This window comes from Psammomys obesus, unplaced genomic scaffold (genome assembly GCF_907164565.1).
Source record: "Psammomys obesus unplaced genomic scaffold, mPsaObe1.curated_primary_1811, whole genome shotgun sequence".
In the NCBI taxonomy this organism is placed as follows: Eukaryota; Metazoa; Chordata; class Mammalia; order Rodentia; family Muridae; genus Psammomys; species Psammomys obesus.
In genome coordinates this window covers 196,626-218,991 of record NW_026596321.1, presented here as the reverse complement: position 1 = coordinate 218,991, position 22,366 = coordinate 196,626, and the positions used below count along the sequence as shown (strand labels likewise).

The 22,366-nt window shown below is 45.7% G+C and overlaps 2 protein-coding genes across 4 annotated transcripts in view; both read left to right on the top strand.

The window, feature by feature from the left end:
• The window catches only part of Znf180 (zinc finger protein 180), a 15,667-nt gene extending 7,311 nt beyond the window's left edge, over nucleotides 1-8,356 (top strand). For 2 of the 3 annotated variants that reach the window (XM_055597106.1, XM_055597107.1), the window contains 2 exons: nucleotides 1,875-1,995; nucleotides 5,091-8,356. In XM_055597106.1, the coding sequence (XP_055453081.1) occupies nucleotides 1,875-1,995; nucleotides 5,091-6,811 (1,842 nt within the window). In that variant the 3' untranslated portion in view covers nucleotides 6,812-8,356. The remainder of the gene's footprint in view (nucleotides 1-1,874; nucleotides 1,996-5,090) is intronic. The other variant, XM_055597108.1, reaches the window with a different exon arrangement.
• Nucleotides 8,357-10,467: 2,111 nt separating this feature from the next.
• Nucleotides 10,468-22,366, top strand: part of Znf112 (zinc finger protein 112) — a 13,150-nt gene continuing 1,251 nt past the window's right edge. The window contains exons 1-5 of the mRNA XM_055597095.1: nucleotides 10,468-10,515; nucleotides 15,817-15,896; nucleotides 18,870-18,996; nucleotides 20,127-20,222; nucleotides 20,932-22,366. The exon at nucleotides 20,932-22,366 is cut by the window's right edge and continues 1,251 nt beyond it. Coding sequence (XP_055453070.1) covers nucleotides 15,882-15,896; nucleotides 18,870-18,996; nucleotides 20,127-20,222; nucleotides 20,932-22,366 — 1,673 coding nt within the window. The 5' untranslated portion in view covers nucleotides 10,468-10,515; nucleotides 15,817-15,881. The remainder of the gene's footprint in view (nucleotides 10,516-15,816; nucleotides 15,897-18,869; nucleotides 18,997-20,126; nucleotides 20,223-20,931) is intronic.

Sequence of the window (22,366 nt, the reverse complement as noted above, 5' to 3'; positions counted from 1 at the left end):
CTCTACCACTGAGCCACACCCCAGCCCCTCACTGGGGGATTCTAGGCCAGGGGCTCTACCCCTAAGCCACACCCCAGCCCCTCACTGGGTTATCCTAGGCAGGGGCTCTACCACTTTACCACACCCCTCAGGCCATTAGCCACTCGCTGGTGGCTCTACCACTCAACAGAGATATATCCCCTTCCTTCCTTCTTCTCATCTACATTAAAGAAGTTTCTTCTGAATTTTGCACTAGTGAATTCCACTTAGGGATTTCCTCCATATTCTCCAAAACCAAACAGAACAGAAATGTTTTTATGTTTTGCTTTGTTTTGTTTTGTTTTTATATCAGTGGCCAGAGAGTAAGCATTTTGGGTTTATGGATCATACAGTCTCCTTGCTAGTTACTCTGATGCTTAGAAATAAGTCACCTAAAATACATAAGCCGTTGGGAGTACTAAATTACAATAAACGCATACTTAGAAAATCAGGCATTGGGCCAGATTTACCTGATAGCTAGACTTAGCCAATGCTGAAGTCACAAGATGGAATCCAGATCTCAGAGAGTGGCAGTAGATACAACTTAGTGGAGCACAGGGTTATGAGGCAAAAGGACTTGGGATTTCGAGCGCGAGCGTGTGTGTGTGTGTGTGTGTGTGTGTGTGTGTGTGTGTGTGTGTGCACAAACTAGCCACAGCACGTTTTTGGAGGTTAGAGGACAACTTCTTGGAGTCAGTTCTGTCCTTCGTGTGTGTGTGTGTGTGTGTGTGTGTGTGTGTGTGTGTGTGTGTGCGCACAAACTAGCCACAGCATGTTTTTGGAGGTTAGAGGACAACTTCTTGGAGTCAGTTCTGTCCTTCTCCTCTGTGAACCCCAAAGTTGTCAGACTCAGTGGCAAGTGCCTTTTTCCTCTGATCCACCTCACCAGCCCAAATATCCATCTTGCCAGGAGATTTTCCAGGAACCTGCCAAGTCACCTAGCCTGGAGCATGCAGCATGGCAGAAACAAGAAAGCTCTTCTTCAGTAAGAGAGAAGGCCAGAGCCAGTACCTGAGCCTATTCCCCTGACCTCAGCATACCTCTGTGGCAGGCTCCTGCCCCTCTACCACACAGACCCATAATGGTAATAAATTATAGAAATCTAGGGGCTGGAGGATGGCCCAGTGATTAAGAGCACTGGCTGCTCTTCTGGAGCAGGTTCTGTTCCTAGCATGGCAGCTCACAAGGGTCAGTAAGATCAGTCCCAGGGGATCTGATGCCCTTTTCCAGCCTCTGCAGGCACTGCCTACATATAAATACATAAATACGTATACATACACATAAGTACATGGAGGCACAACAGCCACTCACATAAATAGTATAAAAGATTTCTTTGTAGTATTTCATGTATATGAGTATTTGTGTATATAATGTACACCACATGTGTGCCTCTTTTATCTGTTGAGGTCAGAAGAGGATGTCAGATTCTCTGGAACTAGAGTTACAGGTATTTGTGAGACAGCACATGGTGCTGGGAAAACCCTTGCCCTCTGCAACAGCAGCAGGTGCTCTTGAGAGTTGAGCCATCTCTTCAGTAGCCCTTAAACAGCTTTTGAAAAGGCTGGCTTCGTGGCAGAGTGCTTGCCTGGCATGCGTGAGGGTCTGGGTTCAGTCCCTATCCTGAAATTAATAAGTAAAGATGATGAAGAGAATCCATGTACTACTTGTTTGTCGTTCCTCTGGGAAGGATAAAAACAGGTCCACTATCTGGACCTGGCAGTGCATTTGAGCTTGGTTAGGGTGCTTTGCATGTAGATGGTTTAAGGGTAACTGCCCTGTGGTGAGTGTTTTCTCCACGAGCATGGAAAAGTAAAAGCAGGCAGTGCTCAGCTAAGCAAGACTGTGTGCTATTCTAGGAAAGCAGAGACTTCAAGATTGTGACTGTGGACCCTACTGAGCAGGAGCAGAGCACTTGGAACAATGCCCAGAAAACCCCAGAGAGAACTTTGATCCTGGGGGGCCACAGGGGCCTGTGGGGTGAGTACTTAGCCGCTTTAAACAAAGGCTGTCTCCTGGTCCTTTTTTTCCCATTAAGAAGTTGTGGGGTCGAGCCAGGTATAGTGGCACACGCCTTTATTCCCAGCACTAGGGAGGCAGAGGCAGGTGGAGCTCTGTGAGTTCAAGGCCAGCCTGGTCTACAAAGCGAGTTCCAGAACAACCAGGGCTAATAAATGCACAGAAAAACCATGTCTTGAAAAACAGAAACAAAAGTTGGTCAGTTTTTTGTTTGTTTGTTTGTTTCACATTTGTTTTTGTGTGTGTATGCTCAGAAACATTCTGTGGTATGCAGGTGAAGGTCAAAGGTCAACCTGCAGCACTGGCTCCCTGGCCATACATCCCTGTTCCTGGAGATGCTGCCCAGGGAACTTACCCGGTGTTCTCAGACCTCGCTGACACTCCTGCATGTTAGCCCTTTCTGCAGCCCGTGGACACTGACAGATATTCTCTAGCTCACGGTACCCTCTCTGGTATTCTCGGTGCCCCTCTGCTCCTGTTTCCTTGACGGGTTAGAGGATTCCTGGAGACTGAGAAGGCTGGGGTCCCCGAGGGCCGGAGAAACTTGGAAACACTCTGACGCCTGGTTGCGTTGGAAGGCCTGGGGACAGTGTGTTGGGGAGAGGGTACAGTGGGGTGCCTGGAGATTTGGGAGCACTGGCAGAGCAGGAGTCATTTTGAAACCTGAGTTGGAGAACACTGCACATTCGTATGTTCTTGCAGTCAGTGCTTCAGCATCGTAGACTTTTTAATTCAGGTGACCCCACCCTGAAAATGCAAATTTATATAAAATATATTTTATTGGGTTTGAGCATGTTCAGTCTTCTTAGATCCTAAAGGCCAAAGCCTGGGACCATACTCAGTGATTTTCTTCTTTCTCCAGTGTGGCTATCCAAAGTCCAGTCTCTCTACCAGCTTTTTTTTTTTTTTTTAAATACAATGTTCTGCCTGCACACCAGAAGAGGGACCAGATCTCACCGCAGATGGTTTTGAGCCACCATGTCGTTGCTGGGGCATTGAACTCAGGACCCTTCAAAGAACAGCCAGTGTTCCTAACCTCTGAGCCATCTCTCCAGCCCTCTCTACCAGCTTTTTAAACCACACAGTTCCCTAATTAAAGCAAGACAAAGAATATAAAGAATTTACTAATGCATTTGTTCAGTTTTTATTGTGACTTTTTCCAGGAAGATACACAGAAAAAAAAACCTTAGTGGTGCTCCAACAGACAATTGCAACCAGGTCCAGCTGGTAAACAGTTAACTTTACTGGATTACTACAGGAACAGGGGTGACTGAAATGCACCTAGGTCTTCAATACACACCTAGTATGGAGAAAACTTACAGAAACCCAGGCTCTGCTGAAGACTTCCCACTCTACTCTAGCACCTTTTCCAAGACAGGTGTAGCTGGGGCAGGAGGATTTGGTGACTGAACTCGGGGTGCAGTGACTCTCCCGCATCTTCATTTTGATAGAATGCAACCAGCTTCCTCCCAGCACAGTACCCACTGTCACCGTTTTCATTGTTTCATTACTGTGACTACACAGCAAGGTGCTCTGGAAGTCATCACAGCCATTCTCCTGGTGTAGTGTTGCACTTACCGAGAGGAGTAGGTAGCTCAGTTACGCCAGCTGAGAAACCACACACGTGCAGGCCACTACATTTGCAGAAAGTCTGTTTGCAAACCCCGTTGGTAGTTGCTGCTTTTCCTGTCTCATGGACTGTGTGCATGACTGCTTTACCTACATGGGCCCTTTAGGCAGTGACCTAACACTCAGGCTCAGGGTCTGTACAAACCTCTGATCTCTGTCCAGAGTCCATAGCCTCTCAAGTGTTTGGAGAACTGGAGTAATGTGGTAGTCCAGTTCCTGGATTCACAAATATACTGTGCTGTGCTAGTCATTTTCATGCCTCCAAAAATGTCTAGAAATATAGCCACTAGCATTTCAGTGAACAATTGTGTAGCACCAACAAGAATTGAAAGGTTATTTTATTTTTTCATACCTTCTGTTTTATTCCTATTGATTTTAAATTTGTTTGAACTTCTCTAGGTTCTGCATAAAGATTTATTATTTTTGCTTCATGGATATATGTGTAGGCCTGAGTATGGGTACTATAAACATGCAGATGCCACCAGGCAAAAGAATGTCATGTCACCTGGAATTGGAGTTACAGGCAGTTGTGAATCTGTGTCCTCTGCAAGATCAGCAAGTGCTCTTAACTGCTGAGCCATCTCTCCAACCCCTTATAGGTGATTTTATTTTGAAATATGGAAGTCCATGGCATTTTAAGTCTTGCTTATTCATATAAAAGTTAAGATGCAAATAGTTCAAGTTGAGGACTTTGTTATACTGTTTGTCTGTGACACTTTTTTTTTTTTTTGGCTTGTTTGTTCTTGGTTTTGTTCTCTGAGACAGGGTTTCTCTGTGTAGCCTTGGCTGTTGTGAAACTTGTTCTATAGACCAGGCTGGCCTCAAACTCAGAGATACTCTTGCCTCTCCTGGGATTAAAGGCATCTACCACCACCACCTGGCCAGGGCTGTGGTACTTCTGAACTTACTGACATTTCTCTTTTCATTTCTCAATCCATGTTATAGGTACATAAGTCAAAACATTTTGTACAGTTTGTTGTAAGCTTTATCCCACTATTCTAGCTATTAATTTTTTTAGGGGCTAAACTATTTGGGATATGACTGTGGTTTGGTTATGAAGTGTACCCCCACAGGTTCATGTGGTGAGTGTTGCAGGTGACACTCTTTTAGAAGGTTCTAGAAACCAGGATGCAGGGTCTGGTGTGAAGAAAGGTGTCATTTTCTTTGTGTACTTTAGCAGGTTATACCTGTACTCTGGTTTCTCTGTCATTCTTTGATTCCTAGCTACCAAAGATTGAACCCCTCCACACACTCCTCTTGACATAGTGTTCTGCACAAGCCCCTGAGGCTAAGTAATTACAGACTGAACCTTAGGCCAAAGTCAGTCTTCATTAAGTTTTCCTTATGAAAGCTTGTTACCGTTGGGCATTTGGTCTCAATGGTGATAGAAGTGACTAATACACATGTCTTATTATACCGTCTTCCAGACTTGCCAGCTATACATGGAATCGAAACAACCTCAAAGCAGACAGTGTTTGATGAAGAACCCTCGCATGGAGTGAAGATAGAAGGGTTGGCAAGAGATGATCCTTGGCTATCTTCATGTGAAGAGTTCCGCGATTATGAGGAGCAGTTGGATAAACAGCAGGATAAACAGGAGGAAGTGGCCTTTACTCAAGGGAGAGCTGGTCCTCCTGAGACGGTGTACAGGGGTGATGAACTTGACAGGAGTTGCCTGAGTACCAGCCGGGTTTCTTTCCCCATGATACCACTCAGAACCCGTTTTCATAAACAGGTATCACACATTAGAAAGTTACATGGTGACACTGTTGCAAACAGGTATCAGAAGAGTAGTGATAACACAGATCTCCCTGAAAATGACACATGTGGAAAAGTCCCTCCGGGCATTCATCTCACTCAGTGCACAAGAGCCCCAAACGGAGATAAATCCAATGAAGTTAAAGGTTGTATCCAACCTATTGGCCATGGTATACCCCTAAATCTGCATAAAAAAGGGCCTTTAGAAGGTAAAACCTTTGGCTTTAAAGGGCGTGGGCAAGTTTTGAACCATAACATAATCCTCAGTGAACAACAGAGGGTTCTTGTTAAAGAGAGCCAGTATAAATGTATTAAAACTGCCCCAAATCCATCTCTGCCTCAAAATATGAGAAACTATTCTGAAGAGAAACGTTTTGAATGTAAGTATTGTGGCAAGTCCTTCAGCTGGAGTTCGCATCTCATTGCACACCAAAGAACTCATACAGGGGAAAAGCCATATAAATGCAACCTGTGTGGAAAGTTCTTCACCCGGAGTTCACATGTTGTTTCTCATCAGAGAATTCATACTGGAGAGAAACCATACAGATGCAATCTGTGTGGGAAGTCTTTTACCCAAAGGTATGTTCTTGTGGTACATCAACGAACTCATACTGGCGAGCGCCCTTATGAATGCAGCCAGTGTGGGAAGTCCTTCAGGCAGAGCTACAAACTTATTGCACATCAGAGAACTCATACAGGAGAGAAGCCATACGAATGCACTCAGTGTGGGAAATCATTTATCCAGAGTTATAAGCTTATTGCGCATCAGAAAATTCATTCTGGAGAAAAACCATATGAATGCAATCACTGTGGGAAGTCCTTTAGTCAAAGCTATAAGCTTGTTGCACATCAGAGAACTCACACAGGAGAAAAGCCTTTTGAGTGTAATTACTGTGGGAAATCATTCAGCTGGAGCTCTCAGCTGGTGTCGCATCAGAGAACACACACAGGAGAGAAACCATATGAGTGTAATGAGTGCGGGAAGTCATTCAATCGCAGTTCACATCTTGTTATGCATCAGAGAATTCATACTGGAGAGAAGCCGTATCAGTGTAAGCAGTGTGGGAAATCTTTTAGTCAGAGTTACGTGCTTGTTGTTCATCAGAGGACCCACACTGGAGAAAAGCCCTATGAGTGTGGCCAGTGTGGGAAGACCTTCCGGCAGAGCTCCTGCTTTACTCAGCACCAGAGAACGCACACCGGCGAGAAGCCCTATGAGTGTAATCAGTGTGGGAAAAGGTTCAGTCTGAGTGCCCGGCTTATTGTCCACCAGCGAACTCATACTGGGGAAAAACCCTACAAATGCAGCCAGTGTGGGAAGGCGTTTATTAGCAGCTCTAAACGCAGTAGGCACCAGGCTACTCATAGTGAGGAGTCCTGTAAGTCCTGACTTAGTTGAGAGTATGAGTTTATTCCTGTCAGTCCAGTCCTTTCTAAAATTGTATCTGAGGGAATGTATTTGGTGGGAAGTAAGAGTGTGAGAAGAATTCACACAGACCCTTTCATTATCCCTGTGTCGCAGGTAGAAAAAAGTAAGGCCTTTAGTTTGACAGATAAGGATCAGAAGCCCCTGGAGAAGAAAAACCTTACAAACTGGCAGAGATGCTTTCTTGGATGGCTCTGTGGAGGCATCATCCCTAAGCTGATCTCAGAAGGCCACCTGTGTAATGGCAGACGTTGCTTCCCATTCTGTGTACACAGAAGGCACATCCTAGACCCAGAAAAAGTTTAGATCATATACTGTACACTTAGTTCAGATCCCCTCTTGTATGTGAGTTCTGGCCTGGTCCTTGAGAGCTCAGCCTCTCTGTTGCAAAGCTGACTCTAAGTTAAGCTCAGGAGGTGCGTGCTCAATAATGTCTTGACTGAGAAGGTAATCATTGGCCACCAGTTCTGCTCTCCTACTTTCTAGCTCTTTTCCTTCGTGTTACTAGGTAGCCAGGCCATGTCCTCTCACCTCTTATCTCCACCTGGAGCCTTCATGCCTATTCACTTCAGGTAGATGAGCCATTCAGTTTCTCTTTCATGCAGGCTTGACTAGTCAGGCTCCGGTCGTAGGCAAATGGTAAACTCACGTTGGGCTACCCTACTTCTCTTTACAGGAGCTGCCTTTATATCTCAAAGCTTTGCTTGCTCTTCTACTACCCTCACTAGTCATTCCTTGCCATCCAGAGACAACATAGGGTCCACTGCCTCAGATTGACAGGCGGCCACTGAGTTTTCAGGCCCCTAGTCCTCTAAGCTCACCTGAGCCAAGGAACTGTCTCTGTTGCCCTCATAGCTCTGCACAGTACTGCTGTGGATGCTGGCCATGAGCTTCCTGTTTAAGAAAATCCACAAGCAGAGTCCAGTGTGGGCCAGCATGGACTAAACGCCTATCACTAGTGAGGCTGAATCAAGAGGGTTCTGAGTTCAAGACCAGCCTGTGCTACATGGCAAGACTGTCTCAAAAACTATTTCCTTATGTGTACTCCGGCAAAAATAGTGTAGTGTTGGTGATTTCCTTGAAGAAAGAAAGCAGTCAGATCTGAATCTCAGAGAACCTAGATCTGAAACTGATGGCCTTTCCAAAAAGGCTAAATGAAATGCTGACTGGCAGATGTGCTGTGGTGACTCAAGAGAATGGCCTTTTAGAACTTATATCAAAAAGCAAAATTTGACCATGTTAAGCTGCATAATTTTCCTGATTGGCAGTTTGTCATATTTTATACACTTCTGTTACAAGTGAAGATTTTTTTCACAACTAAGGTAAATGACCACTATGAAATGAAATATGTGATGAGAGTATAATCTCCAGAACTTCTCTGATAAAATGTGTACAGCTCGAAGTTGAAAGTATAATGGATCTATTTATTTGATACTTTTATGTTATCTTTTGGAGATGCATGTTGTGCTATAACAAATGGTTCAAGGAATAAAAAGTTTTCCCATTTGTTTGAACATTTAAAGAAAGGCCATGTGCTATGTGGGCTCAGGGATTTCCACTAAACTCAGCTCGAGTGAATCATTCCTCAGGTTTTAGGCTCTATGGGGCGCTGAAAGTGAAAATATTGTTAGCAAGGAGAATTTACAAGAGGAAGCGTTTGAGGGCTGAGGTTCTGTGAGCAGTTCAGAGGGGGTGTATGCTCCTTCTAAAACTGTTAAGGAACGCTCCCAAAGGTGTTACTCTCCCCTCCTGTGGTAACATGTCCTCTGGTATCTCTCAGAGTTTTTGGAGTGCGCATGGTGCTTGGGGGAGGTGGCCCGGTGGAAAAGAGCATTTGCTGTTCTTGCTGGGTGCACTGCTCAGCACCCACGTTCTCACAGCCATCATAACTGCAGTTCTGGGGATATAGCACCCTGTTCTGGTCACCCTGGGCGCCAGATACACATGTGATGCACACACTCATATGCAAGCACTCATACACAACATTTTAAAATCTAGGAAAGAATGTTTCAGTTTTGAGGTGGTTTTCCCTCTCATTTATTTATTGTGGAGGAGTTCACGTGGTGTTCTACACACATGGAGTTACGAGGGCAATTTGCTGGGTTTGTATTTTGTTGGCTGCCCTGGGGATCACACTGTTGACCAAGCAGGCTAGAACTCAGAGATCCGCCTTCCCTTGCCTCAAGTGCTAGGGTTAAAGGCATGTGTGACCATACCTGGCTTATTTTTATTTAATGATGTATTTATTCCGTGTATAAGTGTCTTGCTCACAGGTATATCTTTGCACATACGGGTATGCTTGGTACCCATAACATGCCCTGAAGCTGGCATTTGAGTGACTGGAGGTCTGCCCATGTGCTTCTGTTTTAGGCTACTTGGCCTTGACTATATGAGTGATCCAGTCTTGCCAGTTAGTGGCTAGTGGTTTATTGGTCCCAAGAATTTTACCATAAAAATAATTACTAATTAAACAGATCAGTTGAGTAATTTTTATCATTTGCTCAATAGCTTTATTGTGGGGCTTGTGAGATGGCTCAGCAGCTAAGGATGCTTGCTTTCATTCCTAGCCATCTTCTGATTTTGATCCCTGTGAGCCACATGGTGGAAGGGAGCACTGACTCCTGCAGGTTGCCCCTGTCCTCCACATACATACATATTTATACACATACATCTTTTTAAAAAATGCAAACCTAGGGGGCTGATGAGATGGCCTGCTGTTAAAAACACATACTGCTTTTGCAGCGAACCTGAGTTTAGGTTCCAGCAACCACATCAGGAAACTCACACTGTTGTAAGCCAAAGTTCTGGGGGAACTGACGTTCTTCTTTTGGCTTCCTTGGGCACTATACTCAAATGGTACATATACATACACTCAAGCACACACATACACGTTAAAAAAGTATTTAAAATGATTAGTTCGGTTCCTTTGTATGACTTCATTTTCTTTCCCTTCTTTTGTGTATTCCAAGTTCCTCCATGATTTTTATAGGGTAACTTCTTGGACTGTGTGGGTGGTAGGCAGTAGTAGCTCTGCTGAGCTCGCCTGAGTGTCACGTTTGAAATTTTTTTCTTCCCAAGATTGCAAAGGGCTGAAGGTTGGGGAGCCGAAGTAGTAATATCAGTCAGTAGAATTAAGCTGAGAATCCGAAACTCAGGACCATGGAAAGCCCACTGGCGGGAACTGTAGCCCAGAAAGGCCGCCCAGTCCCTGACGTTCTCTAGAAAACGCCTTTTAACACACACTCTTCCGCAGAAAGCAAGGAAAGCTTCGCGGTTGGCAGATCTTTGTCTTCAGGAACGCGAAGCACGCTCTTCTGGACTTCCAAGATTTGCGATCCAATTTAGTTTCCTCACTCCGAGGCACTTCCGCTCCCGGAAGGCGAGGATGAAGCTGTGAATTCTGGGCAATGTAGTCCAGGACTCGCACATCCTCGGGATAACGGGATAACTTCCGCCGCAGGACGCTTAGAGGGCCATTCTATTCCGGTTGGGAATTTTGGAAATTGTAGTCCGAAAATCCCCGGGGTGCAAGGATAGCTTCCTATTCACAAGACTGTGGCCTCGCCTCTGCCCTCGGGAATTCTGGGAAATGTAGTCCAGGAGGCGTCTGTGGGAAGAGCCACTTCCGCCCCAGGTGTGCGAGGCCGCGGCCTGTTACTCTCAGAAAGGTGAGCCCTCCCCTCTGCTGACCCCTCCCGCATCTGCCGGATCCTTTTCAGGTTGTCCACCTGGCGTGGACCCTGGGGAAGGAAGTGAGCCTGCTTGCGCGTGCCGCCGTTGCACACACTGCCTCAGGCCTGGCCAGGGCTTGTCAGTCAGGAGGAGGGTCTCCTGGGCGCTGTGTGCCCCAGCCCAGCCGTGGAGTTCAGACTCTTCCATCTCTGCCTCTGCTTTGATAACTTCCCAGAAGCGATCTTGAGTTTCCTGCAAGACAGCTGGCGCGTGCTAGGAGCTGGGACATTTGCTGTCAGTGCTTTCCAAATTTCAGAGAAGCACCCCGGTCCCTGGAAGCTACAGAGACCCACGGATTGTCCCAGAGCGCCTGCTGTAGGTTCCCCGGCCCCATCCTGACACCTCTACCAAAAATCCTTAATGACTTGTTTTCGGTTTGTTGAGATAATCCTTCCCAGCTGTTGTTTGCAAAGTCCGCTGTGCGTTGTGGAGGGCGGGGGTTCTGAAGTCTGGTACTGTTCCCTCCCAGCATCTTGCCTTCTTAATCGTGTATTTGAAAACTGCAGCAGAGAATGTGGTGCAGTAGTTTGAAGGAGAAATGACCCCGGGCTCTCTAGCCTTTGGATAATTGATCCACGGGGGTGGGGTGCTGTTCGCGGAGGTTTAGGTGGTGCTCCGGTATTCCTGGAGGAAGTACGTCATGGAGGCGTGGTCAGGTTTCAGAGGACTTAAGGTTTTACCTTTCTGCAGTTTGCTGTCTCTGCTTTGTGCTTTCGGTTCAGGATGGGAGCGCTCAGCTTTCTGCTCCTGTTGCCATGCCTGCCACCTGCTGCCCTATCATTATGGAAGCCCCTGGAATCGAAAGCCAAAATAAACACTTTCTTCCCACAAGACGCCTTAGTCATGGTGTTTATCATAGCAACAGAACAGTAACTAACACATACGGGTAGAACTTGCATCCTTTCTTCTCTCAAAACCCTCTCTTCTCAGGGGAGAGGTTTTCTTTACTCATTGGCAGGTCTGGTCATGAAGCTACCATAGTATTTTTTTTGTGTGTGTGTGTAAATTCTGGAAGAGATGGAGAAATACTTGGGTATAAGCAATAAGGATATTATATAAACATTTGCTACTAAATGCTGTAAGACTTTTATACAGATTAATAAATTCAGATCTCATAAGAGCTTTATTGGATATGGAATCATAATTTACTTATTTCTCTTACATCTGTTTAAGGAAAAATGAGATCTGTTTTTTAAAACGTAGATAAAAATTCACTTAAACTACCAAAAAATATAAAATTATTATCATTATACCCTGTGCTCATAGGTAAGTATATTTCTTCTTTATAGTCTACTTATTAATCTGACACACTGTACAGTTATTTCTGCCATCATACGAGAACTAGGCATAGTGAGATGGATCAGCAAATAAAGGCATTTGCCACCAAACCTGACATCTTAGTTGGATCCCTAGGACTGTCATGGTGGAAGAAGATAGTTGCTGTAGCATGGACATACCCACCCACCCACAAATAAGTAAATGTTAAAAAAGAATGGAATTGAGGATGGAGAGATGGTTCAGCAATTAACAGTGTTTACTGCTCTCCCAGAGGCTCTGGGTTCAAGTCCCCCAGAACCCACAGGTGGCTCATGATTACCTGTAACTCCAGTTCCCAGGGATCCACTGGCCTCTGAGGACACTGCTTGCCTGTGGTGCAGATAGATAAGCAGTAATGGTAAATGAAAATCAAACTACAAAGTGCAGTATTGAAGTTCTCAACCCTTATGTTTAAGACAATAATAATTAAAAAAAATTACATGTGCAAGGATCCAGGTTCAATACCAAGCCCTGCGTGAGAAAAAAAACCATAAAATGTGTATTTTTCTTAGAGGTGTTATTGTCTATAGCAGCACACATGCTCCCCAAAGGCTTCTGCATTTCACAAGTAGTATTAAAATGGTAGTATTAAACATGCTGTGGGGCCATTGAGATGGCTCAGCAGGAAGAGGCACCTGTTGGCCAGCTTGATGAGCTGAGTTCAGTCTTCAGGACCCACCTGGTGACAGGAGAGAACCAACTCCCACAATTGTCCTCTGACCTCCACACAACGTCCGTACTATGCATGGAGCCACATAATAAGTAAATAAAATTTAATTTTAGCAATGCAGTAGTGGCACACATCTTTAATCCCAGCACTGGGGAGGTAGAGACAGGTAGATTTGTGAGTTTAAGGCCAGCCTGGTCTACAGAGCAAGTTCTAGGACAGCCAGGGCTCCACAGAGAAACTCTGTCTCAAAAAAACATTTTCTTTTTTAATTTTAATACATTGTGAAAAATTAAATGTGTTTGTTGCAATCCAAGATCAACCGCTAAAGGCAAACAGAAATTCTGGAGCTAGAGCCAGAAGCTAAGAGATAAAATGAATAAAATAGTAAAAATAAATAAATAAGTAATAGCTCAAATGAAAGCAGACAGGGAGTAAAAGAAATGAAGTCAGGGAGGACAAATAGGAACAAGAATGCATGATGGGCTGAAATCCAGCCACACCAGAAGTTATAGGATGCAACTGTTACATTTGTTGCTATGATAATACATAAGAATAAAAATAATACTTATAATAATAATAAAAAGCAGCCTAGAGGAGAAATAGTCTATTTCAGCCTACAGTTCCAGATTATAGTCCATCACTGTGGGGAAGTGAAGGCAAAAACTTGAAGCAGCTGGTCACATCACTTCCAGAGTCAAGAGCAGAAAGAAATGTATGCATGCAGGTATGCTTGCTTATGCTCAGCTTAGTTTCCTCACTCTTGGCCAAGTTCAGAATCCCTTGTCCAGGGACTGGTGCCTGCTACAGTTGGCTGAGTCTTTTCACATCAGTTAGTTAAGACAGTTCTTCATAGATAATGCCCACATGCTAAGGTAGGTGATTCGTTATTGAGATTATGTTTCCAGGTGATTCTAGTTGATAATTAAAGCCAACCACCACACTAATAGATACATTGGTTAAAAAGATTACAAATTGGCCATGTTGCACACATCTTTCATTCCAGCACTTGGAACAGGCAGGAAGATCTTTGTGAGTTCCAAATCATCTTGGTCTACATGGTGATTTCTAAGACAGACAGACCTTGTCTCAAAACAAAACAATATTATATATATATATATATATATATATATATATATATATATATATACAAAATAATATATATCCTATATTGTATACATATAATTTAACAAAACAATATATACAAAATAATATCATATACTGAATACATATAATTTACATATATTGAATATTTATCCTCAATTAAAAGCAAGAGTCATGTATATACTGTCTGAAAGAGCCTCATTTTAGGTACAAGGGAAGAGTCAAGTTAAAAGTTTAAAAGATTAAATGTCATGGTTTGAATCAGGAGTGTCCCGCACTGGCTCATATGTTTCAGCAGTTGGTCACTGGCTGGTGGCACTGCTTTATGAGGTTGTGGAACCTTTGGGCTATAGGGACCTGGCTGGTGGAAGTTGATCCATGTGGATGGACCTTGGGGTTATGATAACCACTGTTTCCAGCCTACACACCGCATCCAGTTCACTCTACGAGGTGTCTACACACATATGCCCCGCCATGTCTTCCTGACACCTATCCACAATGCAGAGCCCAGACGCAGCTCTCTGCTCAAGCATCCCTTCTGTCAGGTGTTTTGTCACTGTAGATGAATGAAGAAAAGAACCAACCTGGAAGCAGAGCACAGAGTGGTTTTGTTAATATCAGACCAAGAGACCTGTAGCAAGGGACACTTTGGCATGGGTCAGTGTGCAAGCCAGACATGGCAGTCCTAAATGCGTAATCACGAAACATCGAGTGGAAGACAACAGACTAGAGAGACCTCAGCTCTTCCCCCAGTGAACAGTGCAGCAAGTATATGGAAACAGGATACAAAGGCCAGAATGATGCTATTAACCCTCTAAGCCTCATTCACATTTCAAGAACATTCCATCAAGAAACTGCCAACTTTGCTTTCTCTTCAGGTTGATGGTTTGTGCAGGGTGGAGTTTGCTGGTATCTCTGGTGCTGATCTCAGGTCTGTCTCCCACCCAAGCTGCACATTTTAGGGGATAGGAACCACTTAGAGTTCCCATCATGTGCCTTGCCTTGGGCAGGGATAAGCAGAGAGGAATTGGCATCTCTTTTTTGTCATGTTCAACTCAAAATATATTCAACTTCTTTGAAGATAGATGTGAAAAAAACAATTTCAACACCACTCTGTCCCTATCTCTAGGGAGTTTGGGTGGGATGTTAAAGAATGTAGCTGTTTTAGAATGTCTAAAAGGTGAAGTGTTTGTATTTGTAATTATTAACCTAAATAAATACACTACTCAGAGACAAATGAAGGCTGTTTACATGTTCAGTGGCCACAATGGATTTAGCAATCGCTAACATGTGTTTGATGTTTATAATGCACAGCCCCTCCCTGGGGATTCTAGGCAGGGGCTCTACCACTGAGCCCCACCCCAGCCCCTCACTGGGGGATTCTAGGCAGGGGCTCTACCGCTGAGCCACACCCCAGCCCCTCACTGGGGGATTCTAGGCAGGGGCTCTACCCTTGAGCCCCACCCCAGCCCCTCACTGGGGGATTCTAGGCAGGGGCTCTTCCGTGCAGGGGAAGTTCTGCCATGCTGAGTAGAATCCACTTTCAGTCAGTCATGGGGATGTAGTGAGGTTTGGTTCATTATAGGAGCTGTCCACTCGTGGAGCACAGAGTTCTGACAGCCATTAACGTTGAGTGTCAGCACTGCAGCAGTCCTTTTGCAGATGTCAGGATTGAAGTGCCAGGGGTTAATGAACTTAGCTAGAGTTACTCAGCAAACACACAAACGTAGCAAGCTCCTTTAAGAAAATTACGTGTGTGTGTGTGTGTACATAAGCAATCGGGACAGTCTGCAGGATCCAGCTCTTCCTCTATGTGGGTCCTGGGGATTAAATTCAGGCTTCGAAGCGGGCACCCTTGCCTGCTGAGCCATCACAGCCGAGCACCAGGTGCTGTACACAGGGATTTTGTCCCTTGATGCTACTTGGAGCCAGTACATTTTACCACTGTCCTTTGCCACAGTTCCTGGATGGGAGTGAGCACTCCTGGAGATGTCCAGAAGGGAGCCAGAGCAGCTGAAGGCTGTCCCTGCCTGTAACCGAGGGTGGGACATGGAGGGGGTGGCCCGATGCGCAGATGCACACATGGCTGTGTCTGGTGGAAAGGGCCATTTGATTGCACCTGGACAGAGTTACATTTTCCCTCTCTCAGGGTGTCTGTCACCTGGTCCTGCCTTCCCAGGCCTCCATCATCTCCTAGAAACCGAGGAGGAGAAAATGACCAGATTGCAGGTGAGTTGATTTTCATTTATGCTATTATGCTCCCTCACATCTGAGTGAGCACGCTATCCCCTCTTAGTTCAGGGTAAGGAATGACAGCAGCTTCTGGGCCATGAACGGGTTAGGCTTGTAAACAAAAGTCTTCTGTATTTATTTGGTTTAAAATATATTTGTTAATTTATGGTGGGGTGAGCACTTGTGCCACAGTGTGCCTGCCAGAGTTAGGGGACAGCTTTTGGGAGCCTAGTCCCTGGCTTCCACCATGTGAGTTCTGGGATTGAACACAGGTAGTCAGATTTAGGGCAAACACCTTTGCCTGCCGAGCCGCCTTCATGGCTCCTTTCTGTTCAGTTTTAGTCACTCCCTTTTGTGTCTGTGGCCTGGGGTGGGGGCTACTCTTTTTTCTTTTCTATTCTCTCTCTCTCTCTCTCTCTCTCTCTCTCTCTCTCTCTCTCTCACTTACTTACTTACTGTGTAGCCTGGGCTAGCCTCATCGTCTGCCTCATATGTCTGAGTGCTGTGAAGATTCACCCATCATTTTTATTCTATAAATAAACAGTGTGAAAAGAGAGTGGAAATTTAAAAACTGCACATCGTTATTTTGCTTACAGTGCCTCTTAGGGCCCCTTACAGCCACACTTCTGGCTACATTTGGTGTGATACAACACAGAATTGGGTGTTTTCCCACTTACAATGGTGTGCACTTACATCTTCTGCTGCGTGTCAGTGACTGCCACAACCCAGCCTTTTGCATTACATCATCCCTTACCCACGAAGGTGCACATTTCTGAGGTCTCTCACAGTTTGACGTTGCTGCCAAGGGAGACACTTGACTCAAAACCAGCTGTGGGGTTGGCCACGCAGCTCAGGGCAAAGCGCTCACCTGGCACTTAGCAAAATCTAAGGTCCATTGCTAGCACTGCACAATAATGAAAATGAAATAATGAAAAGCAGTCTGAGAGACCTACCACTTGTACGTAACCTTTTAGAGACTCGAAACAGTATAAGTGTCTGAATACATACATATACATACACATATGTATCCATGCATCTATGTCCCTTAAGTGACAGCTGAGATACTTCATTGTCTTCTTTTTTTTAATAATTTATTTAAATTTTATTTTGTGTGCATTAATACGAAGGTGTCAGATCTCTTGGAACCGAAGTTACAGACAATTGGGAGCAGCCATGTGGGTGCTGGGATTTGAACCCAAGTCCTTTGAAAGAGCAGTCAGTGTCCTTAAGCACTGAGCCATCTCTCCAGCCCCCATTGTCTTCTTTTTATCTTACTTTATTGTAGGCTTTAGATGTTGTACCTTACGTATACGAGCGTCTCGCCTGCATGTGCAACATGTGTGTGCTGGTTCCCACGGGGGCCAGAAGAGGGCACCGGTCTCCTGGGACTGGAGTTACAGACGGTTCTGAGCTACCATGGCGGTGCTGGGAAGCAATCCTGGGTCCTCCACAAGAATAGGCAGTGCTCTTAACTGTTGAGCCCCTAGCTTCTTTCATTGCAGTCTCTTACACTTGTGTGTGTGTGTGTGTGTGTGTGTGTGTGTGTGTGTGTTAACCATTTATGCTTTGAGTTAAGTAAATGTAAAAGTCCTCAGCACTGCAGGACACAGCCACTCTCCATCCACAACTTGTTTCACAGGCCATAAGGACTGAGTATTTGAAGACTCCTTCACAATGCGCCATGAGGCTGACCTAAACCCTGTTCACAAGATGATGAGCCTTCAGGAAGCTCTGAGGCCTTTGCCTTCTAGGTCAAGAGAAATGGCCTTGGTAGTTAGTTGGAAAGGCAGAGGGAAAGGTAGAGTAGGGCAGGAGAGCAGGGCAGAGTGGAGCAGGGACGAGCTCTCCATTCATAGCAAGATGCTCAGAAACCCCTGTGGAGTTGGTGCAGGTTTGAACAGGTCTTCAGTATAAACATTTAGATTTCTCTATAGCAAGAGAAATGTCAAAGCAATATGCAAAATGTTTACAATGTAAAAAGAAATGAAAACATGCCTGCCCAGTGAGTATTACAGAAAAAGAAATAGTAACAGTGAGCGAGGGCCAGTGAGATGGCTCAGCAGGCATGGGAGCTTGCCGCCAGGGCTGATGACCACCCCACAGGAGAGAATCAACCCCTACAGTTGTCCTTGGACCTCCACACATGCACCATGGCACGCATGAGCTCCCCGACACAGACAAAAATAAATTTTAAAATAACCTAAAAGGAGAAATAGTAAATATATGGAGAGAGAATGTGTATTACTAAATTGATGTAATTGGTGAGCTCCAGGTTCTTCTGAAGCAAGGCAGAGGGGTCAGGGAGATGGCTCTGTAGATAAAAATGCTTGCCACACAATGCTGATGACATGTGCAAAAAGGCAGATGTGGTGATGCCCACCTGTAGTGCCAGCATTCCTGTGGTGAGGTGATGGGAGGGCACAGGAGAACCAGCTGGAAGCTAGCAGGTGAGCTAGCCTGGCCTACATAGTAGACAGAAGCAGCAAGAGAGACTGTCTTGCTCCGTGCCTTCTGCAAGGTTGATGGCCAGAACCACGTACCAGAAGACCTTCACATGCATTCCATGTCACATGCGTGCTGTGCGAGGCACCCACGTGTATGCACAAAATAATAAAGTCACAGTTTTTTAAGATGCAGAGAAATAGACACCAGTGCCATCCTTTGGCCTCCGTATGCTCGTGCACAGGTGTGGACATACTCACATGTACACTCAAAGACGCATGTGCATCCACGTGCATGCTCCACCCACACATGTGGATCTGCACATATGCACCACCCACGTATGGACACACACATGCGTGCACGCTCACTTGGATTTCTTTTCACTTGGCTCTTCTGGTGGGTGGATCCAGCCAAGTGGAAGGCAGGCGAAGGCAGAGAATTCAAACGGAGAGCCTCTGAGTCCCACAGAGCTTCACACCTTAGTAGCACGTCTTCTGCAGCACAGCTGGCATGTGTTTGCTGTCACAGGAGGCCGTGACGTTCAGGGACGTGGCCGTGGTCTTCAGTGAGGAGGAGCTGGGGCTGCTGGACACTGCCCAGAGGAAGCTGTACCGAGATGTGATGCTGGAGAACTTCCAGATGCTGCTCTCTGTGGGTGAGGATGGGGATCGGGCTTCACTGAGGACGGACTTGGGTCAGCTGTCAGGGCTCCGGGATGCCTGGAGTTATTCTCTGTGCTTGGCTGTCCAGCTGGAAGCACAGGAGGGTTTTCACAGCTCCTTCCAGGCAAACATCTGTCTTTTGAGCTGTGTATGGGACTCCTGCTTGGTGTTTGTTTGTTGCTCAGGTGACACAAGCTAGCATTATCTAGGAAGAGGAACCTCTCTTGAGAACATGCTGGGCTGGCTCATAGGCAAGTTGATATGGCGTTTTCTTGATCAATTGTTGCTATGAAAGGACCCAGCCTCCTGTGGGCAGTGCCACCCCTAGGCAGGTGGCTCTGAGTTGTATAAAAAAGCTGAGCAAGGCATAAGAAACAAGCCAGCAAGCAGCACCCTCCATGGCTCTGCATCAGCTCCTGCCTCCAGGTTTCTGCCTTGACTTCCTGGCATGATGGACTATAAACTGTAAGATGAAATAAGCCCGTTCCTCCCCAGGTGCTTGTGCTGTTTATTACAGCAACGGAATAAACTAGGACAGTGGAGACACTGGTCCCTTTAGCACCGCTTTACATTGAAACCCACTTACTGCGTTACTCCAGCTTGTTTAGTTTTATAGGGCACATGGTAGTAACTATTTACTAATCCAAGTCTTTGGGAGTTATTTTTAAAATGTGTGTGTGTGTGTGTGTGTATGTTCACACTTGCATGTTCATGCCTTGCATGTGTACCGTGTGAGTGCAAGTGCCTGAAGAGGCCAGAGAAGGCATCAAACTACCTAGACCTGGACTTACAGGTAGGTGTGAACTGCCACATGGGTGCTGGGAATCAGTCCCAGTCCTTGGAAGAGCAGGTAGCAGGTAGATTGCTCCAGCTCTGGTTCTTTTCCTTCCTTTCTTTTTAGTTTTTGTTTGTTTTTGTTTCTTTGAGTCAGGGTCTCATATACTTTAGGCTGGACTGTTCTCAAACTTACTGTATAGGTGAGGGTGTCCTTGAACCTCTGATCTGCTTGCCTCTACCTCCCATATGCTGGTGCAGCAGACAGATACCTCAGTACTCAGCTCTTTTTATCTAGTTTTGACAAAGCAGACATCGTCAAACTTTTGCTTTTCTTTTTTTTACATAGCACATCAACCCTTCAAACCAGGTCTGATAGCCCAGCTGGAAAAGGAAGAGATATTCTGGATGGTGGAGGCAGAGGCCCCGGGAGGTGGGCTCTCAGGTGAGAATGGTGTGGCAGGGACAGCGGGCGGGAGCATTTTCCGGAACATGGAGCAAGGGATGTCAATTCTCCCCTTACCTCTCCACTGCTCCCCATTTCAAAAATAGCAAAATAGATTTTAAATTGCTTAAGCAGGGCCTGGGGGGTGTTCCAGGAGTAAAGGTGCTTGCCACCAAGCCTGAGGACCTGAGGTTGTTTCCCTAGAACCCATGTGTTTTAGGAAGGAAGGGGTATACTAATACCATCGAGTTGTCTCCTGACCTACCCACACACATACACACACACACACACACACACAGAGAGAGAGAGAGAGAGAGAGAGAGAGAGAGAGAGAGAGAGAGACAGGAGACACTTTACTACTTTGGGAATATTCCACTTTTTTTTTTTCTCCACTGAATCACCCAACAACAACCCCTGGTAAAGCCATGTTGACATGCTGAGAGCTCACTAGACCCTCTGAATGGGGCCATATTTCATACCCAGATATTACTAGAAAACCCTGACCTTAAGATACCCAGAGAGAGAGAGAGAAAGATACCCAAAGAGCCTCAGCTTTGTGGCTTCTGCAAACCTGTGTATCAGGTGTTTTGTAAGTACCCACAGAAACATCGTGACATGCCAGTTTCCTTCTGTGAGCCGAGTGTGAAATGCAAAGTCTCTCAGTAAGGTGTTCACTGTGTGTTTGTCTGGCTTGTCCTCCTCCTCATAGGAAACAACGGTGCTGTAGAGAATTCTGAAGATGTGGAATTAAACTCCCTTTGTTCCAGGGAGCTCTCCTCCTGGCAGACCTGGTCACGAGGTGCAGGCATGTTCACCAAGGGCCAAGAGTTCGTGAAAAGTTGTCAAGGGAGGGACACTGAGTCTCAGAGCCGAGGAGGTTCTCCCTGCCTGGTGTGGGCAGGAATGCCTGTTCAGATTTTTCAAGATAGCAACTGCATGCTGCCTTCTGTACATGAAAACTCTGCTTCCACGAAAAATCAAGAGCTTCCTTCTGTGAGAGCCCAGCAGCCTTGGGGGGAATCATATCTCAGCAGGCTGTGTAATTGCCAATGGAAAGGTCAGCAAATGCCCATGAGAAATCATTTCACTAGGTGTGACAGCATCAGTTGGTTCTTCTACAACAGTGACAAGGAAGGGTTACATGGAAAGGGAAAAAACTATAGTTTCCATGACTGCAGAGGAGAGACCATGAAGGCATCGTTGCTTAAGCAGGACTTGACTGAATTAGGGCCAGAGCCCTGCCCATGTACCAAGTATAGAAAAGCCTGGGACCATGGCGGCAGCAATGACCACAGCTCTCACACACATCGGCAGTTCTGCTCAAGAGGGAAGCCGTGTACATGTGGTCCATGTGGAAAGGGCTGTGGTGACAGGTTGGCTCTTCACATTCACCCAGGTGATGACACAGGAGCTAAAGGTGCTGCTGAGAGCCCACCTCTGCAGTACCTTCCAAGAGTGTGTACAGAGCAAATGCCGTGCAAGTCCAGTGAGAACATCCATCATGGCTTCCCTCTTAACACTTGTGGATGTGCCCACCCAGGCAACACCTCCTGGAAGTGCAGCATCTTAGAGAAAGCCGTTGGTTGTTGTTTCCATCCTGACAGTAATTTTAGGGCTCAAATGAGGGAAGAACCCAATAAATATGAGAACATCTATGTTTTTAGTCAGAGTTTATGTCTTCAAGTTCATCAGAAAACCAACACTGAAGAGAAACTTTATCCAGGTGTGGAGTGTAGAAAAGAATTCACACATTGCTCAAATCTTAACATTCCTCTCAGAGTTCATGTGGAACAGACTATCTGTAACTCTGAGTGTGGTAACCACCTCACTTTGCCCCCACATTTTCAGGACTTCTCAGCGGTGCACCCCAGAGATCTACCATATACATGCTGTACCAGCTTCAGTCAAAGTTTGTACATTCAAGGTCGTAAGAAACTTCACATTCGAGAAAAGTCTTTTCATGAAGAGGGTGGCAATGGCTTTAACTGGAGTTCCAACCCCAAAGATCATCAGAAACAGAAGCCTCACAAGTGCAATGCCTGTGGGAAAGGTTTCAGTCACAGATCGGTTCTTACCGTTCATCAGAGAGCCCACACAGGAGAGAAACCCTACAAGTGTGAGGAGTGTGGGAAGGGCTTCAGCCG